Source organism: Onychostoma macrolepis, chromosome 12 (assembly GCF_012432095.1).
Source record: "Onychostoma macrolepis isolate SWU-2019 chromosome 12, ASM1243209v1, whole genome shotgun sequence".
NCBI lineage: Eukaryota > Metazoa > Chordata > Actinopteri > Cypriniformes > Cyprinidae > Onychostoma > Onychostoma macrolepis.
In genome coordinates this window covers 16,275,241-16,291,873 of record NC_081166.1, presented here as the reverse complement: position 1 = coordinate 16,291,873, position 16,633 = coordinate 16,275,241, and the positions used below count along the sequence as shown (strand labels likewise).

The window sequence follows — 16,633 nt, the reverse complement described above, 5'->3', positions numbered from 1 at the left end:
TCTCTTCTTTCCCTCAGGGGCATTAACACAGTGAAGTCAGCTGGGAACATTCTTGATGATATAGGGAACATGTTCGATGATCTTGCTGACCAGCTGGAAGCCATGTTGGATTGACCTACTGTAATTCCTACAGGTATAACCTTTGTGTGGGGCCTTCACATGGGAGCTTCTGGATGTTTTAGACATGCAGTGTCTAACTTCTCACACTTTGTTTACGCACTTCAGTGATCCTGCTTACAAGCATTGATTTTGCAGTTGAATTAAATGAGCTAATTTAATATACCGTACCAATTTTAATGGACCGCGGTGCATCTGTTGGCTGGATCGTGCCTCAAATTTCCAAAAAATCCACTTGAGAACTTCAACATATCTTTTTACCAAACTGTTGCATTCTGCATATTCGTCTCGCTCGGACAGGACATATCTGCAGTGAAGATTGCCGAATGTAAGCACTTACTTTTCAGATCTACTGTACTAAAGCTCTTTCAACAGAGGCCCTTTAATTTCCTGTTGTGCTCTCAGTTGGCCTCTAGCAAATGGATATACGGCGTAAAATCAAAGTGAGATACAACCTGAACTCGGTTCCAAGTGGTCTGAGATTCATCACTCTTCAATTTTGCTTTCTGTAGACTGAAAGATCCTGTTCAAAAGCAATAATACAGCTGATCAAAAACAAAACCAAGAAAATGCTTGATTTATTAATGACCCAAACCTCATGGACCAAGTATGTTTGACTGTACTGTAACTATAACTATTAAAAAAAAAAAGGTCCATGCCAAAAGATTCAGTGTTGTACAGTATATTTTTAGTTTCACTGTACATTGTATGTTTCAATCTTTGCATAAGAATTCAACTAGAGCTTAACATGTTAAGAAAATGACTTTTCTTAGCATATTAATAGTATATTTTGACAACCGTTGTGTTTGGGGAAAGTGAAACATTATATGGATTACACCTATTATATATTTTTGTACCAGAATGATAATTTATTGGGTTTGTCAGGTTAAAAGGGAAAGTCCCTCTTTGTAAATTCTGAAATTGAGAAGCAAAAAATAGAAACTGTTGCAAAGCACTACATTTTTAGGCTCGGCTGACCAAAAGGGAACTTTTATTTTAATAAAAATGGGGCCCATGTGGTTAAAACACAAAAACATCACCATCTGGTAGAATATACAGGATAAGAAGTGTTCAAATGGAGCATTCATTTCTATTCACTTCTGTGACTCTTGTGCACTTTTACCATCTTTATGTAGTGTATGCACTATGTATCTTTTATTGTACAAATTTATTTCTGCATGTACGGTACACTGGCAGGATGACCAGTACTTGACTGAAAGAGACCTTTCTCTGACTGTTTGATGTAAACTACATTGTTCAAAAGAATTGTAGATGTAAAAACTGCGAGAAGACCAGGCCATCCTGTTCTTGCATGCTTTCTGTTTGTAAGTAACAATCTGGAATTATAGGTTTTGTATTATGTTGCATAATGATATTTTAATGGACGACAGCACTGTTGGTGCTACAGTATCATTTAAATGAGCACTGTGTACTTTATTATAAGTTCATTCCTTACTGCAGTGCTTTGTGTGGCGTTGCACTATGTTGCTTTGCCTGAGTGGGGCCACCAGTACCATACAGTAAGTATAAACAGGCCTCTAATTCATTCATTTGAACTACTTGAAGTATTATGTTTAATAAAATAAGATCAATCCTCAGACTACTCGTGTCAAAGTGGCTCTAACATTTGTTTTATTATACAGTACCAGGTCATTGAAGCTGTCCTTTGAACTCATGGGATAGAAATGATTTTTGGTTTTATTGTAAAGACAAACACCAGAAACCGTGGGAATAAAAATGAAAATTGGTTGATTTATATCAGAAACACCTGGGAGGGAGAAAAGAGCAGAAAAAGAAGAAAGTGATCAGCCATTGAGCCAGCTGTCCTGACATTTGGTGTAGTCACAGATCTCTTCTGGTTTGAACCAAAGGTTGATCTCGGCGTTGGCACTTTCGACAGAATCACTGCCGTGAATGATGTTCCTGAAGTAAAAGCAATTTAATATTAGCAAAAACAAGTGCAGATAAATATGTACCAGACAAACAGATCCAAAGATAGTTTGGGGTTGGTAAAGATTTTTTATGGTTTTGAAAGTAGTCTTTTAATTGCTTTATTTATGCATTTTTTCAAAAAAAATATATTTTTCTAACAATACAAGTCTTTGTTTACCATCACTTTTTATTAATTTAACAATTATTATTATTATTTTTTTGTCAAAACAATTGATTCATTTGCTGATCTAAATGGGTGTACACTTAAATATTAAATCTAACATTCAGACAATTATTTTGCATTACATTTACACAAGAAATTGATAAATTTTCCATTTTTCTTTTTATAAACCATCTGCCGTTTAAAACACAGTCATCAAAAATGTTATTTTAGAATACAGTGTAAGGTCTTACCGGACAACCTGAACGCAAAAGTCACCTCGGATAGTCCCGGGCTTGGAGTCAATGGGATTAGTCTCGCCGAGCATCACTCTGCCAGTTTTTATAACGTTAAAACCCTCCCACACCTAAAAATATAATCACAGGAATAACATTAGTCACCTTCATAAAACGAATGAAGAATATTTATTAGCAATAAGCCAGAAATATTATTAAATTCAAAGTGCCCTAGTCACACACTGGGGAAAATAATATAAATAAGTTTACCATGGCAACCACAGGGCCAGAGGACATAAAACTGACAAGCCCTGGGAAGAAAGGCCGATCCTTCAGGTCACCGTAGTGCTGTCTCAGAAGATCCTCATCGGCCTGCATTGAAGACAAGCATACAAAACATGAGCAAAAAAGCGTATAAAGTTTTGAGAATTAAAGGTCCTCTAATCCCACATACCCTTTTGACCTCAAATTTTTTGTGACTGAATATTTTAAGGCAATATTTACTGTAATGCGACGGTCACATGGGGATATATATATATATATATATATATATATATATATATAGCAGGTGCAACCTTGCAGACCACAAGGACCTACAATTTGAGTTAGTAATTGGTTTAACCCTTAGAAGACAAGCTCTAAATAGTGATTTCCACGATTAGAGAAAAATCTATAAAGTTTTCAGTCAGTAAAGTAATATAAATTAAAAGGCAGTTAGAATACAATTATCATATTTTTTTTAAACATTCATTAGAAATTTTTTATATATATATACACATTTCTAAACAATAATTGCCTCTAGATTTTATTTTCAGTGGCATCCGAGGCCCTTTTTCCCTAACCATGTGTGTGTATATGTGTGTGTATATATGCATGTATGTGTGTGTGTGTATATGTATATATATGTATGTGTGTGTGTATATATATATGTGTGCAAATAACTAGATTTCCACTATAAATAGCAGGTGCAACCTTGCAGACCCCAAGGAACTACAATTAGAGTTAGTAATTGATTTAACCCCTTGAAGACAAGTGTGTCAGAGAGAGCTTAAGTTCCCTCACACCAAGAATAGAGCTTACATTTACTTACAATTTTACAATTATGGACTAAGGGGAAAACATGTAACAAGTTTTAATCTGATAGTTTTTTTGAAAGTCATATATCATCCTTTTGCTAGAAGATGCTGAGGTAGCTGATCAGTGATGTATGTTTTACTGCCAAATATTTTTTTTAAATATTCTACCCTTGCGAAAATTAACCATGGTTTTATTTTATTTTTGGCGTGTTGACTGCCATTTGTATAACCACAGCTTTACTACAAATAACATGGTTAAACTATGGTTAGTGTTGTAAAACCATGGGGTTACGTTTTTTGGTTTTATTTGTAGTAAAACCATGGTTAATTTTCGTAAGGAATACATGTTAAAAATGTTGAAAGAAATAAATCGCACACAATACATAGGCCTACACAAATAAACTGTGGATGTATAAACGCCAAATGACGACCTCTCAGCGCCCTGTTTTACTAATAAAAGGAAAGGCCAGTCCTAACAAAAAAATTGAGATTAAAACTGAATTCAATTTACCTGGATTAACTTCATAGCAACTAACTTGAAGCCCTTCTGTTCGAAACGCTTGATGATCTCTCCGACAAGTCCCCTCTGCACTCCATCAGGCTTGATGGCAATGAACGTGCGCTCTTCATTTCCAGACATTGAACTTAAAATGAAAACAAATACCAGTAAAACATACACATGAAGAAAACCGTTGCAATGACATAAGTCCAAACTTACGCCGTCGCACATTTGGCACACTGGGCTGCAGGTGTGGAGGGGGCTTTGGCTGATGAAACCCCTGACCCCATCTCTAATTACATGTCCTTCCGTCCCTGTCTTAACCTGTATTGACGGCTTTCTGTTGACTGACAGCTTAAACCGTGAATGGTGATCTGATCTGATAGCTGTCCTCACGCAACCGGTCCCAGCACGTTATCTAATCACGTTTTCATTTCAACAAACTTTTAGTCATGTATCTCTTTTATAAAAAGACAACGAAGACTCAAAAAAATTCTAATTTTCATTTGAATACGACTTTCACATTTAAGCTTATTTAAACTACACCCCTAGAAAACGATTTTTATAGCTACAGGCTACTTATATTTGGTAGATTGTTGCGCTCACGTTTGTTTAACAAATTACTACACGATCAGCGCGTGTGCAACATCTAGCTACCAACTGTTTCAAATTGACATATTTCATTTGCCACATTGACAGTAATAATGTTATAAAAAGGAGTAAAAATATGTTTCTTACTTTTTCTGACGGCAGTCCACGAGTCTGAAGTTGATTCCTCGCGCGTGTGCTTTCACTAATCCATGATCATCAGCAGTAAGTGTTTTGTGGAGGTGGGCGGAGACTGATTCCAGTGCTGTGGTATTCGGTGATTTTAAATCTATTGCGATACGCAAAACATATACATTTTGTAAAACCTTTACAAATCTTGCTTGAATATACTAAATTATTAGTTTTTGTTGTTGTTGTTCTTCTATCTTTAAACAGGCAACATCTCTTTCTGTCTGTGCATCATTTATTTTTATTGCCCCAACAACACATTTGTATATTTTTTTTTTTTTTTTTGATGATGATATTATTTCATATTTAATATGATAGTAAATATATAGCCTAAATAAGATAGGGCTTGTTGCAACACTTTTTATTCCAGTGAATATTTCTCAGAGTAAGTTAAATCAAACGTTTATAGGAGGCATTATATTTAAAATAGCAAATTGATGATGATGATAATGATAATAATAATAATAAACAATACTTTACATTTTATTTTTAAATTGAATTTTAATTGAAAATTACAAACAAAATGTAATGTTACTATTATTTTTCTTTTCTTTTGTATGCATCTCTTTATAAATGCATTAATAATTAAAAAGAATCACTCATTTAATTAATGTTTTGTGCTTTGTCTATAGTGTAAATTTGGTATCTTGTCAACATTATTTTTAACTGAGCTCTGAGTTACGGTGCTTCTAATGTGTAATTGCATATCAAAATTCATTATGCAATCATAGAATTATTGCAAAGCACATTAGAGAATGATAAAATATCTGATTTGTTAAGTGCACCAAAAGCAATTTATCCACAGGGCACTAATCTAACAGCACAGGGGCAGCAAGGGACTGATCAGAGCTCCAGTTAAGCCAAGCATTACGTTCTGTACATTCATGGCCATTATCTGTACAACATATTTCCCTGGTGTGAGATTTGGGACCCATTAGACCATCTGTACAGTTAAGAAATATGCAGAAAATCCCTAAGCATCATATACAGAGTTAATCCTCAGGGAATCACTTCACCGCTGTCATGTCAGTTACTTAAATGCACTTCCACATACTCTTTTCCGCAGTTCCATTAAATGTTTTATGCAACTCTCAGTTCAGTATCTAATGAATGCACAGTGTAGTGACACGTTTGGCTCTTGTTCTTGTAACACTATTATTTGACCATTAGTAGAGTCTTTTGACAACTTGCAGTGAAAGCATGCGAGGCAGTTAAATTTCAGCCTTGTGTAAAGAGCCTGGGCATTTGGATGACAGTAGTTCCAGGCAATTAAATGTTACAATTTGGTGGCTTGTAAGTCTCAGTCCTCTTAAATAAAGTATTGCACTGCACTGACAATAAAATGAAAAGCAGGAGTGTGGCTGCAGAGTTCTGCCTGCAGAAATTGTTGTTGTTGTTTTTTTTTTTGTTCATTTTTTTTTTTTTTTGTTGCAAAAAAACAGGAAATATGATTTAAAAAGACATCTCAATAAACATTTAGTTTTGGCCTATGTCTAAGAAAATATATTAAGTACCTTTTATTTGCATGCATTTTAATGTCTTTGGGGAAATAAATATATTTGATTTATTAAATCAAAATGTAAGATTTTAACCAAATCATAAATATAATTTGACTTTGTCCAAAGTAATCATTTTCACATGCACTTCTGCAGTCATATGCACATAAGGAAAAAAGAAACAGAGAAGTAAAAACACAATGGTTTTTATGTAGAATTAATCAATAATGCAGTATGTGCAACTTTTCCATATATATATATATATATATATATATATATATATGTGTGTGTGTGTGTGTGTGTGTGTGTGTGTGTATACAGAAGTTTTAGTGTTCTCAGTCTGTTATCCATTTCAAATATGACCCTGAAATGACAAGAATGACTGCTGATAAACTTGGTCCAGTTTTAGCAATAATTCATGTTTGTATTCTCAACCCATCATTCCTATTTGCAGTCAATGCAGTTTTGGCAACAGAGGGATTTATGATGCTGACCCTGAGAAAAAGACAAGAAACAAACAAGTCAAATGCCCCCAGTAACCCAAACATTCACACTGTGCAATAGCTGGGGTAGTCATATTATTGACCAAAATTTTTGTAGCAAAAGTTGGACCTTCACAAAGTGAGTGTCAATTCAACAGAACCTGACAGGAACAATAATGTGGTCTAAAGGTGCAGTCACATTTACCGTTCTGTGAATTTTCAAGAGTGTAATCCATTCAATAGGAATCCATGTGCCATACTGTCCACATTGTCCAACAGAAAGCTGCTTAATTTGAAAGTGACTTCTCTGAGAGTTTTGCTTCTTACATTGCTACACACTTGACAATAAACAATAGCCATTTTTTGCCCTCAAAATTTGAAGTATGACTGCAATTTAAAGGAATGGTTCACCCCAAAACAACAATTTGTAAGTAATCCAAACAACTCCAGTCCATCATTTCACGTCTTGTGAATGTGAAAAGCTATGTGATTGTAAACTGTGCTTGATCTGTGCATACTTCTCACCTGATTCAGATGAGCCAATTTTTCACTGGTAAAAGCAATAAAATGGATAGAGGACTTGTATTATAGCTGAAAACAACAGTGTGAAGTTAAAAATGTCAATTTTGTTTCCTACTAACATGCACCTTTTCACTTCACACTGGATTACCTGTGGATTATTGTGATGTTTTTATCGTCTGTTTGGACTCTCATTCTGATGGCACCCATTCACTGCTTAGGATTCATTGAGTAAGTGATGTAAATTTCTCTAAATCTGTTCTGATGAAGAAACAAACTCATCTACTTCATGGATGGCCTGAGGGTGAGTAAATTTGGGTGATCTATTCCAATATGTATCTACAATCTAGTTTATCATGTAGATCTTAGCTATCAACTAAAGGGACATGCCACTAAGGGCTTTTATTTCCACATCCTTCCTTCTAACATAATATGCACTTATCTGACTAAATGGATAAATAATCCTCTACTAATCTCTCCAACAGTACTAGATGGTTTGTATTCCATGCTCTATTTTTACCAGGGCTTAAAGTAAGGATTAAATGAGGTAGCTGCCAAGTGGTAGTGTGAAGTACTGCCTGCTTCATAGTGACAGTAAGTTTGATTTACTGTAAGTCACTACAGATCTTGTTCTTTCCCACTTTTTCAGTTTTAATACACATCACTTCTCTATCTTGCGTACTTGATATCAAACCCTGTTATTTGTTATACTTGATTAATGTGGCAGAATGTCAGTCAATCAGCACAAAAGCATTATGCAATTCTCATTGAGGTCTATTAGCTCTGGGGAGAAACTGCAGGAAATGTATCAGCAAGTAAAAGGTCTATTGTAAATTACACAATTTTCTCTACTGTCTGTTCCTTTTGCTTTTAATCACATTTGTACTCTAGCAGCTTTATTCAGGTCACCTCATGTGATTGCAAATCACTGTTTTTGTGCTCTAATTTTCTGCATCTTTTATTTGTCTGAGATGTAGCAGGCAGAGTGCACAGAACCAATAATAAGCAGGTATTTTTAGTGTTTGATTTCCTTTCATTAGAGACTTCATTAAATTATTATAGTTCTCAGATGAAGTTTGCTCCAAAGTTAGAAGACAAACCAGAAAGTGAATGGTTGTTGCTCTTGCTGGCTGGAAACTTTACTATGACGAGATTTGCGAACTAGCTTCCCACAAGCATAAGTGTATCCAACTAATTTTGCAACATGAAAGTAAGCAATTTTTAAATTTTGAATGTGCAAGACTTCTGATTCATTGGTCAGTATATACTGTAGCAAGACAAGACAGTGCAGTAAACAGTAAAACAATTTTTGCTACAAACTTGTTTGAAATTACAACACATTAAAATTATTTGATATGATTATTATTATTTTTTTTTTTTACACAATATCAAGCAGCATAACCTGCTGTTTTTTACAGCTAAAAACATTTGGAAGCCGATGACAATGCAATGGAAACCTCGCACTTTTAAGTTACAAATGCCCACTCTTACATTTAAGGTGCAGTGTGTAATATTGACAACTAGAGGTTGTAATGAGTACTGGGGTGTATTCCAGAAAGCATGGTTAATTTACCGTCAGATAAACCCTGAACTTTCGGTTGATTAACCCCAAACCCTGCTTACTCGAGGTATGTGGTTCCAAAAACGGGTCCGGGAGTAAGTTCATTCAACTCAGAGTATGTTCCTGGTTAAGACGCAAGACATTCTCAACAGAGCTAAGAATCGACGAGTCACTATGGAAATGCACGCTAAGAATAAGCGCGCCATACTGCTTCTTTCTTCTTCTTCTGTTCAAAGGTCATGTAGGCCTTATGCTTAGTGCATATCGCCACCTAATTGATGGTTTTGCAATCATTTTTATTTTTTTCCGTTTAATCTTTAATCCTTGAGAATAAGAATTATATTTTTTGTTTGATATATTAAGTCATAGATACTGTATGTATTTTTATTATAGAAATGCATTATAGAAAATGCCGATCCATGTATTATGTGTGAGATGATAATATAAAACATAATAAATATATATATATATATATATATATATATATATATATATATATATATATATATATATATAGGCTAATATAATAAATTAAACATTACCTTGTCATAATAGTGTTTTATAATTATACAGATAACTGTTATATATGCCAATAAAATATAATAACCATATTAGAGCAATATATAGGCTAACCTTATTTATTACTTATATTAGCGCTTTATCATTAAAATAGCATACAACTATATATATATGTGTGTGTTTATATATATATATATATATATATATATATATATATATATATATATAGGCTATATACATAACTGTGTTGTAATCATATATAATATTGTGCGCTATCTGTCACGCCTACTGAGGGCTCGTCAGTAGATCATACATGCTCTGATAGCTCTGAAGTGAACTAACCCTGGAACATACAGGTGCATCTCAATAAATTAGAATATCGTGAAAAAGTTCATTTTTTCATGTAAGTTATTTCAAAAAGTGAAACTTTTTCATATATTTTAGATTCATTGCATGTAAAGTAAAACATTTGAAAAGTTTTTTAATTTTTTTAATTTTGATGATTAGAGCTTACAGCTCATGAAAGTCAAAAATCAGTATCTCAAAATATTAGAATATTTACATTTGAGTTTCAATAAATGACCATCCATACAGTATAAATTCTGGGTATCTCTTGTTCTTTGAAACCACAATAATGGAGAAGACTGCTGACTTGACAATGGTCCAGAAGGCAAACATTGACGGCCTCCACAAAGAGGGTGAGTCACAGAGGGTCATTACTTAAAAGTGTGGCTGTTTACAGTCAACGCAGCCATCTACCAGGAAACTTTAGAGCACTTCATGCTTCCTTCTGCTGACAAGCTTTATGGAGATACTGATTTCATTTTCCAGCAGGACTTGGCACCTGCCCACACTGCCAAAGGTACCAAAAGCTGGTTCAATGACCATGGTGTTGGTGTGCTTGACTGGCCAGCAAACTCGCCTGACCTGAACCCCATAGAGAATCTATGGGGTATTGTCAAGAGGAAGATGAGAGACACCAGACCCAACAATGCAGATGAGCTGAAGGCCGCTATCAAAGAAACCTGGGCTTCCATACCACCTCAGCAGTGCCACAAACTGGTCACCTCCATGCCACGCCGAATTGAGGCAGTAATTAAAGCAAAAGGAGCCCCTACCAAGTATTGAGTACATATACAGTAAATGAACATACTTTCCAGAAGGCCAACAATTCACTAAACATTTTTTTTTTATTGGTCTTATGAAGTATTCTAATTTGTTGAGGTTTTTGTTAAATGTGATCCAAAATCAAAACAATTAAAAGAACCAAAGACTTAAACTACTTCAGTCTGTGTGCACTGAATTTATTTAATACACGAGTTTCACAATTTGAGTTAAATTACTGAAATAAATGAACTTTTCCACGACATTCTAATTTATTGAGATGCACCTGTAACCTGCTCCGGAGCAGGTTATCTTCAGAGAGCAAGTTGCTATGGTTACTTACATACCCTGAAAGTAACCTCAGATTTTGGAACCGCAAGCTGAGGTTATCCGCTCACTTATCCTCAAACATACCTGGGTATGTCACATAACCTGCTTTTGGGAATATATCCCTGCAGTCCAAATTCAATAAATATGGGGAAGAGTTGTTTCTCCTCAGACGCTATGCATGCATGCTCATGCGGGTTGCCAGGTAGAGGACACGCAACAGGAACAAGCAAGCAATGAGTTGATTTATCTGTGTTTTAATATTCCTCTGATTATAGAGCTTTTTAGATAAATGCAGAGGATTTTTTTATAGCTCAGGTAAAATCTGCGATCTCTGAATCCTGTTCGTTGGATGCCTTCAATGGCTGCATTGTTTCCTGCCAACTGGCAACATACTATTGGGTAAATTGGCAGTGAGTGGAACCACAGAAAAAACAAAAACAAACATTCCGACATTGAACACACATTTCAAAGCAGAATAACTGGCTGTAGTGGAATAAGTAGAATAACGTTTTTTTTTTGTTTTTTTTTCTTTCTCGAAGAAACAAGTATGTGAACTTTGCGTGTTTCCTAAATATCTGCAAATATTTGATGGCATTTTTATGCTTCAGTGCAGTCAAAAAATTACACACAGCACCTTTAAAAATCAGGTGGATGCATTTCAGCCTAGCAACACTATGTAACTTTTTGGCTCTCTAGCTGTGCATGTGTCTCGTGGAAGGCAGATGAATGTGGTTTGAGTCACCAGTGTACACAAATACAGGACATCTTATCAAATCAGATGGGCAAACAAATTATAGGTTCTTTGTTTATACAGTCATGATTCTCCAGAGGTTTGCTGTTTTGAATGATAGTTGATTTTTCTCGACAACACCCTTTTAACTTCATGCTACTACCACACTAGAGATACACGCATAGATATGTATATGTAGATGCCACATTCGACCGCTCCAGTAAAAGCGTCCGCCATCAGTCAACATGTCGTCACAGGGGCAGGTCTTAGGGGTCTGGGGGACCCTGGGCTTGAAGTTATGTTTGGGCCCTATACCTATACACTACAAATGGCCTCAACTAGAACATCATTATATTGAGTGACACAAAATACGCAAAAATGACAAATATGCTTTGAAGTTCATATACATGAAAAAGTTTTTGCCCCCTTCCTGTTGTTTTTTATTTATTTTTTTTGGCGTATTTGTCACACTTGAATGATTCAGATCATCAAACTAATTTTAGTATTACACAAAGATAACCCGAGTAAATACAAAATGCAGTTTTGAAATAATGATTTCATTTGTTAAGGGAAAAAAGCTGTTCAAACCTGCCTGGCCTTACGTGAAAAAGTAATTGCCCCCTAAATCTAATAACTGGTTGGGCCACCCTTTGCAGCAACAACTGCAATCAAGCATTTGCGATAACTGGCAATGAGTCTTTCACATCGCTGTGGAGGAATTTTGGCCCACTCTTCTTTGCAGAACTGTTTTAATTCAGCCACATTGGAGGGTTTTCCAGCATGAATGGACTGTTTAAGGTCATGCCACAGCATCTCAATCGGATTTAAGTCTGGACTTTGACTTGTCCACTCCAAAACCTTAATTTAGTTTTTCTTGAGCCATTCAGAGGTGGAATTGCTGGTGAGTTTCAGATCATTGTCCTGCTGCAGAACCCAAGTGCGCTTGAGCTTGAGGTCACAAAGTGATGGCCGGACATTCTCCTTCAGGATTTTCTGATAGAGTGCAGAATTCATGGTTCCATCAATTATGGCAAGTCATCCAAGTTCTGAAGCTGCAAAGCAGCCTCAGACCATCACACTACCACCACCATGTTTGACTGTTGGTATGATGTTCTTTTTATGAATTGCTGTTTTGGTTTTACGCCAGATGTAATGGGAACTTTTGTCTCATCAGTTCACAGAACATTTGCCCAAAAGTCTTGGGCATAATCAAGATATTTTTTGGCAAATGTGAGACGGGCCTTTGTGTTTTTTTTTTTTGTCAGCAGTGGCTTTTGCCTTGGAACTCCACCATGGATGCTTTTTTTGTCCAGTCTCCTCCTTATTGTTGAATCATGAACACTGACCTTAATTCAGGCTAGTGAGGCCTGCAGTTCTTTAGATGTTGTTCTGGGTTCCTTTATAACCTCCTGGATGAGTAGTCATTGCGCTTTTGGAGTAATTTTGGTAGGCCAGCCACTCCTGGGAAGGTTCACTACTATTTCAAGTTTTCTACATTTGTGGATAATGGCTCTGACCGTGGTTCGCTGGAGTCCCAAAGCCTTAGAAATGGCTTTATAACCCTTTCCAGACTGATACATGTCAGCTATTTTGTTTCTCATCTGTTCTTGAATTTCTTTGGACGCAGCATGATGTGTTGCTCTTTAAGCATGCTTTACTCAGCTTTCTAAAATAATGTGGTTAATCACAGTTCTTTCATGATTTAACAGGAGGGGACAATTATTTTTTCACGTAGGGAGGTAGGTTTGGACAGCTCTTTTCCCTTAATGAAATCATTTAAAAACTGCATTTTATATTTACTTGCATTATCTTTGTGTAATATTAAAATTAGTTTGATCTGAATCTTTTAAGTGTGACACACATGCAAAACATTTTAAAAAACCGGAAGAGGAAAAAACCTTTTCACGGCACATATAGTAGCTACAATTAATAGGCTATGCAACATGTCAAATTTTAGTTGTAATATTTAGGTTATTATAATACAATAAACAGGATGTGTTCTCTCAGTTGAGAGATCAAAACCCTGAAATAACCCTGAGCAAAAAAAAAAAAAAAATCCAGAGATGTATTATAAAAATGTATTGTCATTATCTCTGTCCTCTTATGTAAAAATTTTAAATGAATCAATAAATTAAATCTGAATAAAAAGACATGTTTGCTATTAACAATCAAATTAAATCACTATCAACAAAAGATGGATTTTTCATAACTTATGTAAGTTTAAATATAACCTTTTCATGTAGAAATATAAAATGATTGCTAAAATCAGCTAGGCTCATTTTTAAAAGTTGAAACTACAACTTAATGAGTGAGTTGAATCCTTAAATCAAACAATTTGTTTAAAATGCTAATTCATTTAACTTAGCAAACAGCTAGTAAATAGCCTGATTGAATCATTTACTGGTCCCTGTAATGCTGAGGAACAAAATACTGTTTTGTTTTTTGTGTTTTGGTTTAAAACATTAAGTGAGTTGACTTTAGCATACAAGTATGATCACATGAACTTTGACATTTTCTGATATCAGTAAAGATACATTTCTCTGAGCAACAAAAAAATATTTTTCAGTCCCAGTGAATATTCCATTTTTCGGCTGTAGAATTTTCCGTATGGTTTCACAGGTAATCATGAACCCAAACCACCACCCCGTTGATTCTACTTAAAGCCACTTGAGGGCGGTGTAAAGGCAGTGCAGTTTCCAGATGGCCTTATTGCTTCATTCTTGGCCTGCCAAACAGACGTTATCGACAGAGCAATCCAGCTGATGATACATCCTCATTCAGCTGCCCTCCTGCATGGATGAATTCGGGAGAACTGTAAATGGGGACTGGCATATGGTGGGTAATTTAGTGTGATTTACATATAAATTGATATAGAAAGAGACCTCCCATCCGTTCACACTTAACTTTCCACTTGTACTCGTAGCTCGTTTTAGTTTGGGTACAAGTTCAGAGCCGAGATTTTAAAAAATCCGATTTTTTAAGGCACGTGGGGCGTTCTTCTTGCAGTGCCTCAGCCATTAATGGCGGGAAAGAAAACAAGCCTGATAACATGGTTACAATCATAGAAGTTATATTAGGTCATATAAATACTACTAATAATATATATTAATAATAGCAACACTACTACTACTACTACTAATAGTAATAATTGATGTATGTAGTAGGTGATATACAGTATGACATATTAAGGTCACATCTTATTGTTGTTATACCCCAGTTGTAGATTTTTTTTAATTTATTTTTTTTATTAAAACGTCAGGTTTTATTTTTTTCAAATCATTTTTCAATATTTTTTTTTGTGCTTCTTTTCATTTATAGTAGGGGAGACTGGAGATAGTTGTAACAAGGGTCAGTTGTAACACTTCCAATTTTTCAAACAAGAAACAAGTTACAAACCACCTAATTCACTTCACACATTTTCAGTTTAGTCCTTATTCCACATGTGAGGAAGTGAAGCCCTGTGGCAGACACAGCAGACTTATTATCATGATGCTAATATAACACACACATTTTGTTAAAGTCAATGTTGATTCAAACTTTTTTATTTTATTTATTTATTTTTTTGTCATAATCCTTATTGGATAATGTTACATCTCACCCTGGTGGATATCATAATGTTACATCTTATCCCATGGTATGCTACAACTAACATTTCACTCCTCGTGTTTGAAACTAAACCATGCATTTTCTGTTTGTGCTGCAAAGACAACAGCTACGCCATTTAATAGCAGACACTTGTAATTAGTTTGAATCACATTTTGGATACACTGGCTTAAAAGAACCCCAAGATACAGACAGAAATGTCAAAAATGTTACAACCATCCCCGGTCTCTCCCTTTTGTTTATTCTTGTCCCAGACCCAGATTCTGACTTAATTCGTCATAAAAATATGAATTATTACATCTAAACAAATGATTTATGCTTTATATTAAACATCAACACATTCTTTACCATCATTGATAAACACCCTTGAAATATTTGTTTGTATTTTCAGGCATTTTCATTGTAGCTGTTTGAAAGTATAGTGACATTATGAAGCATATGCTCACCCTTCATTTCTGGTGACATGATGGACTGAAGAGGACTTTATAACATTTCTGGTAAGGTTTAGAATTTTTATTGTGCATTCTGCTCTTTAAGGGTCAGTGGTCAATGTTAAAAGAAAAGGATTAATGGATGCACACTTTAAATCTATTGTAAAAATCAAACATCTGTGTACTTTATTTAGTGTCTTCATTGTGATTTCAGATGTCTAATCTTGTGTAGTTGTAGGCCTACTGGGCTAATTTGTGTGAGTCAGATTATTAAGAGGCCTTCATGAGCAGGACAGTGTTTTCATGAAAAAAAAAAAAAAGGAAAAAGTTTTTACCAACAAAGTGTAGAGATGTTGCGATTGCACTTTTTAACTGATAATTTTATAAGGCAAGCTTATTATTGTAGCATGCATTAACGGGTTTGCTGTGGTGTTTAACCGATCCATTTGTGCTATGTGTGTTTGTATTTGCTGGTGTATTCCCGATAGTCAGAGAGCTGGATAAGGAAGGTGAGCATGTCATGTCAACAGCTGATTTTCGATCACAGCGGCCTACTTTACGCCCGGACTGATGTGAGGAAACAAGATTATATTTTTGAGTAACAGAGCTGAGATGAGGGTGACTGATGTGGCACTGTCAGTTTTAAATGTTTTCATCTTGGCAGGACTGTAATATAAAAATTTAATTGAATAAATCTTGCCTTTCTTAATACTTTATTGCATCTAGTCCTAAAGACTAGCAACAATAACCCCAAAAATTGACCCAAGATTAATGTTTAGTAATTATTTACTAACCGGCATAATATTGTAACAATGCGGTTTTTTCCCTTTGGAACACAGAAGAATCTTTGAAGAATCTTCATGCACAAATTTTCAAGAAGACTTGAATTGCGCACCTTTGTATGAAGAGCTGATATTTAAATAATAATCTGAGAACTGCTGCCACTGGTTCGCTGAAACAGTTCCCACTGGTTCTCAGAGACAATTGTTCATGAATCAGAGTTCAGCTGTCAGACTCAGTGGTCCGTTTGCAAGTTAACAGCTCATTGAAAGTCACCAGAT

At 35.2% G+C, this 16,633-nt stretch overlaps 2 protein-coding genes and 1 long non-coding RNA gene across 8 annotated transcripts in view; 2 read left to right on the top strand and 1 right to left on the bottom strand.

Annotated features, from left to right (window-relative positions):
* caskin2 (CASK interacting protein 2) overlaps positions 1-1,717 on the top strand; it is a 76,165-nt gene extending 74,448 nt beyond the window's left edge. For all 5 annotated transcript variants that reach the window (XM_058793480.1, XM_058793481.1, XM_058793484.1 and 2 more), the window contains one exon: positions 18-1,717. In XM_058793480.1, the coding sequence (XP_058649463.1) occupies positions 18-114 (97 nt within the window). In that variant the 3' untranslated portion in view covers positions 115-1,717. The remainder of the gene's footprint in view (positions 1-17) is intronic.
* Positions 1,718-1,766: 49 nt separating this feature from the next.
* nme2a (NME/NM23 nucleoside diphosphate kinase 2a) lies at positions 1,767-4,904 on the bottom strand. 2 transcript variants are annotated; one of them, XM_058793489.1, is made up of 5 exons: positions 4,759-4,904; positions 4,033-4,165; positions 2,716-2,817; positions 2,464-2,576; positions 1,767-2,040 (listed from the first exon to the last, which is right to left on the bottom strand). In XM_058793489.1, the coding sequence occupies exons 2-5, from the start codon at positions 4,159-4,161 to the stop codon at positions 1,923-1,925; spliced, it is 462 nt and encodes a 153-aa protein (XP_058649472.1). In that variant the 5' UTR covers positions 4,162-4,165; positions 4,759-4,904; the 3' UTR covers positions 1,767-1,922. The 2 variants fall into 2 exon arrangements, with proteins under 2 accessions (XP_058649472.1, XP_058649471.1); XM_058793488.1 differs by lacking the exon at positions 4,759-4,904 and adding an exon at positions 4,240-4,617.
* A 9,298-nt stretch (positions 4,905-14,202) lies between these two features.
* LOC131551498 (uncharacterized) lies at positions 14,203-16,265 on the top strand. The gene is made up of 3 exons (XR_009273782.1): positions 14,203-14,373; positions 15,533-15,638; positions 16,061-16,265. It is a non-coding gene; the product is annotated as an uncharacterized LOC131551498 (long non-coding RNA).
* The last annotated feature ends 368 nt before the right edge of the window (positions 16,266-16,633 follow it).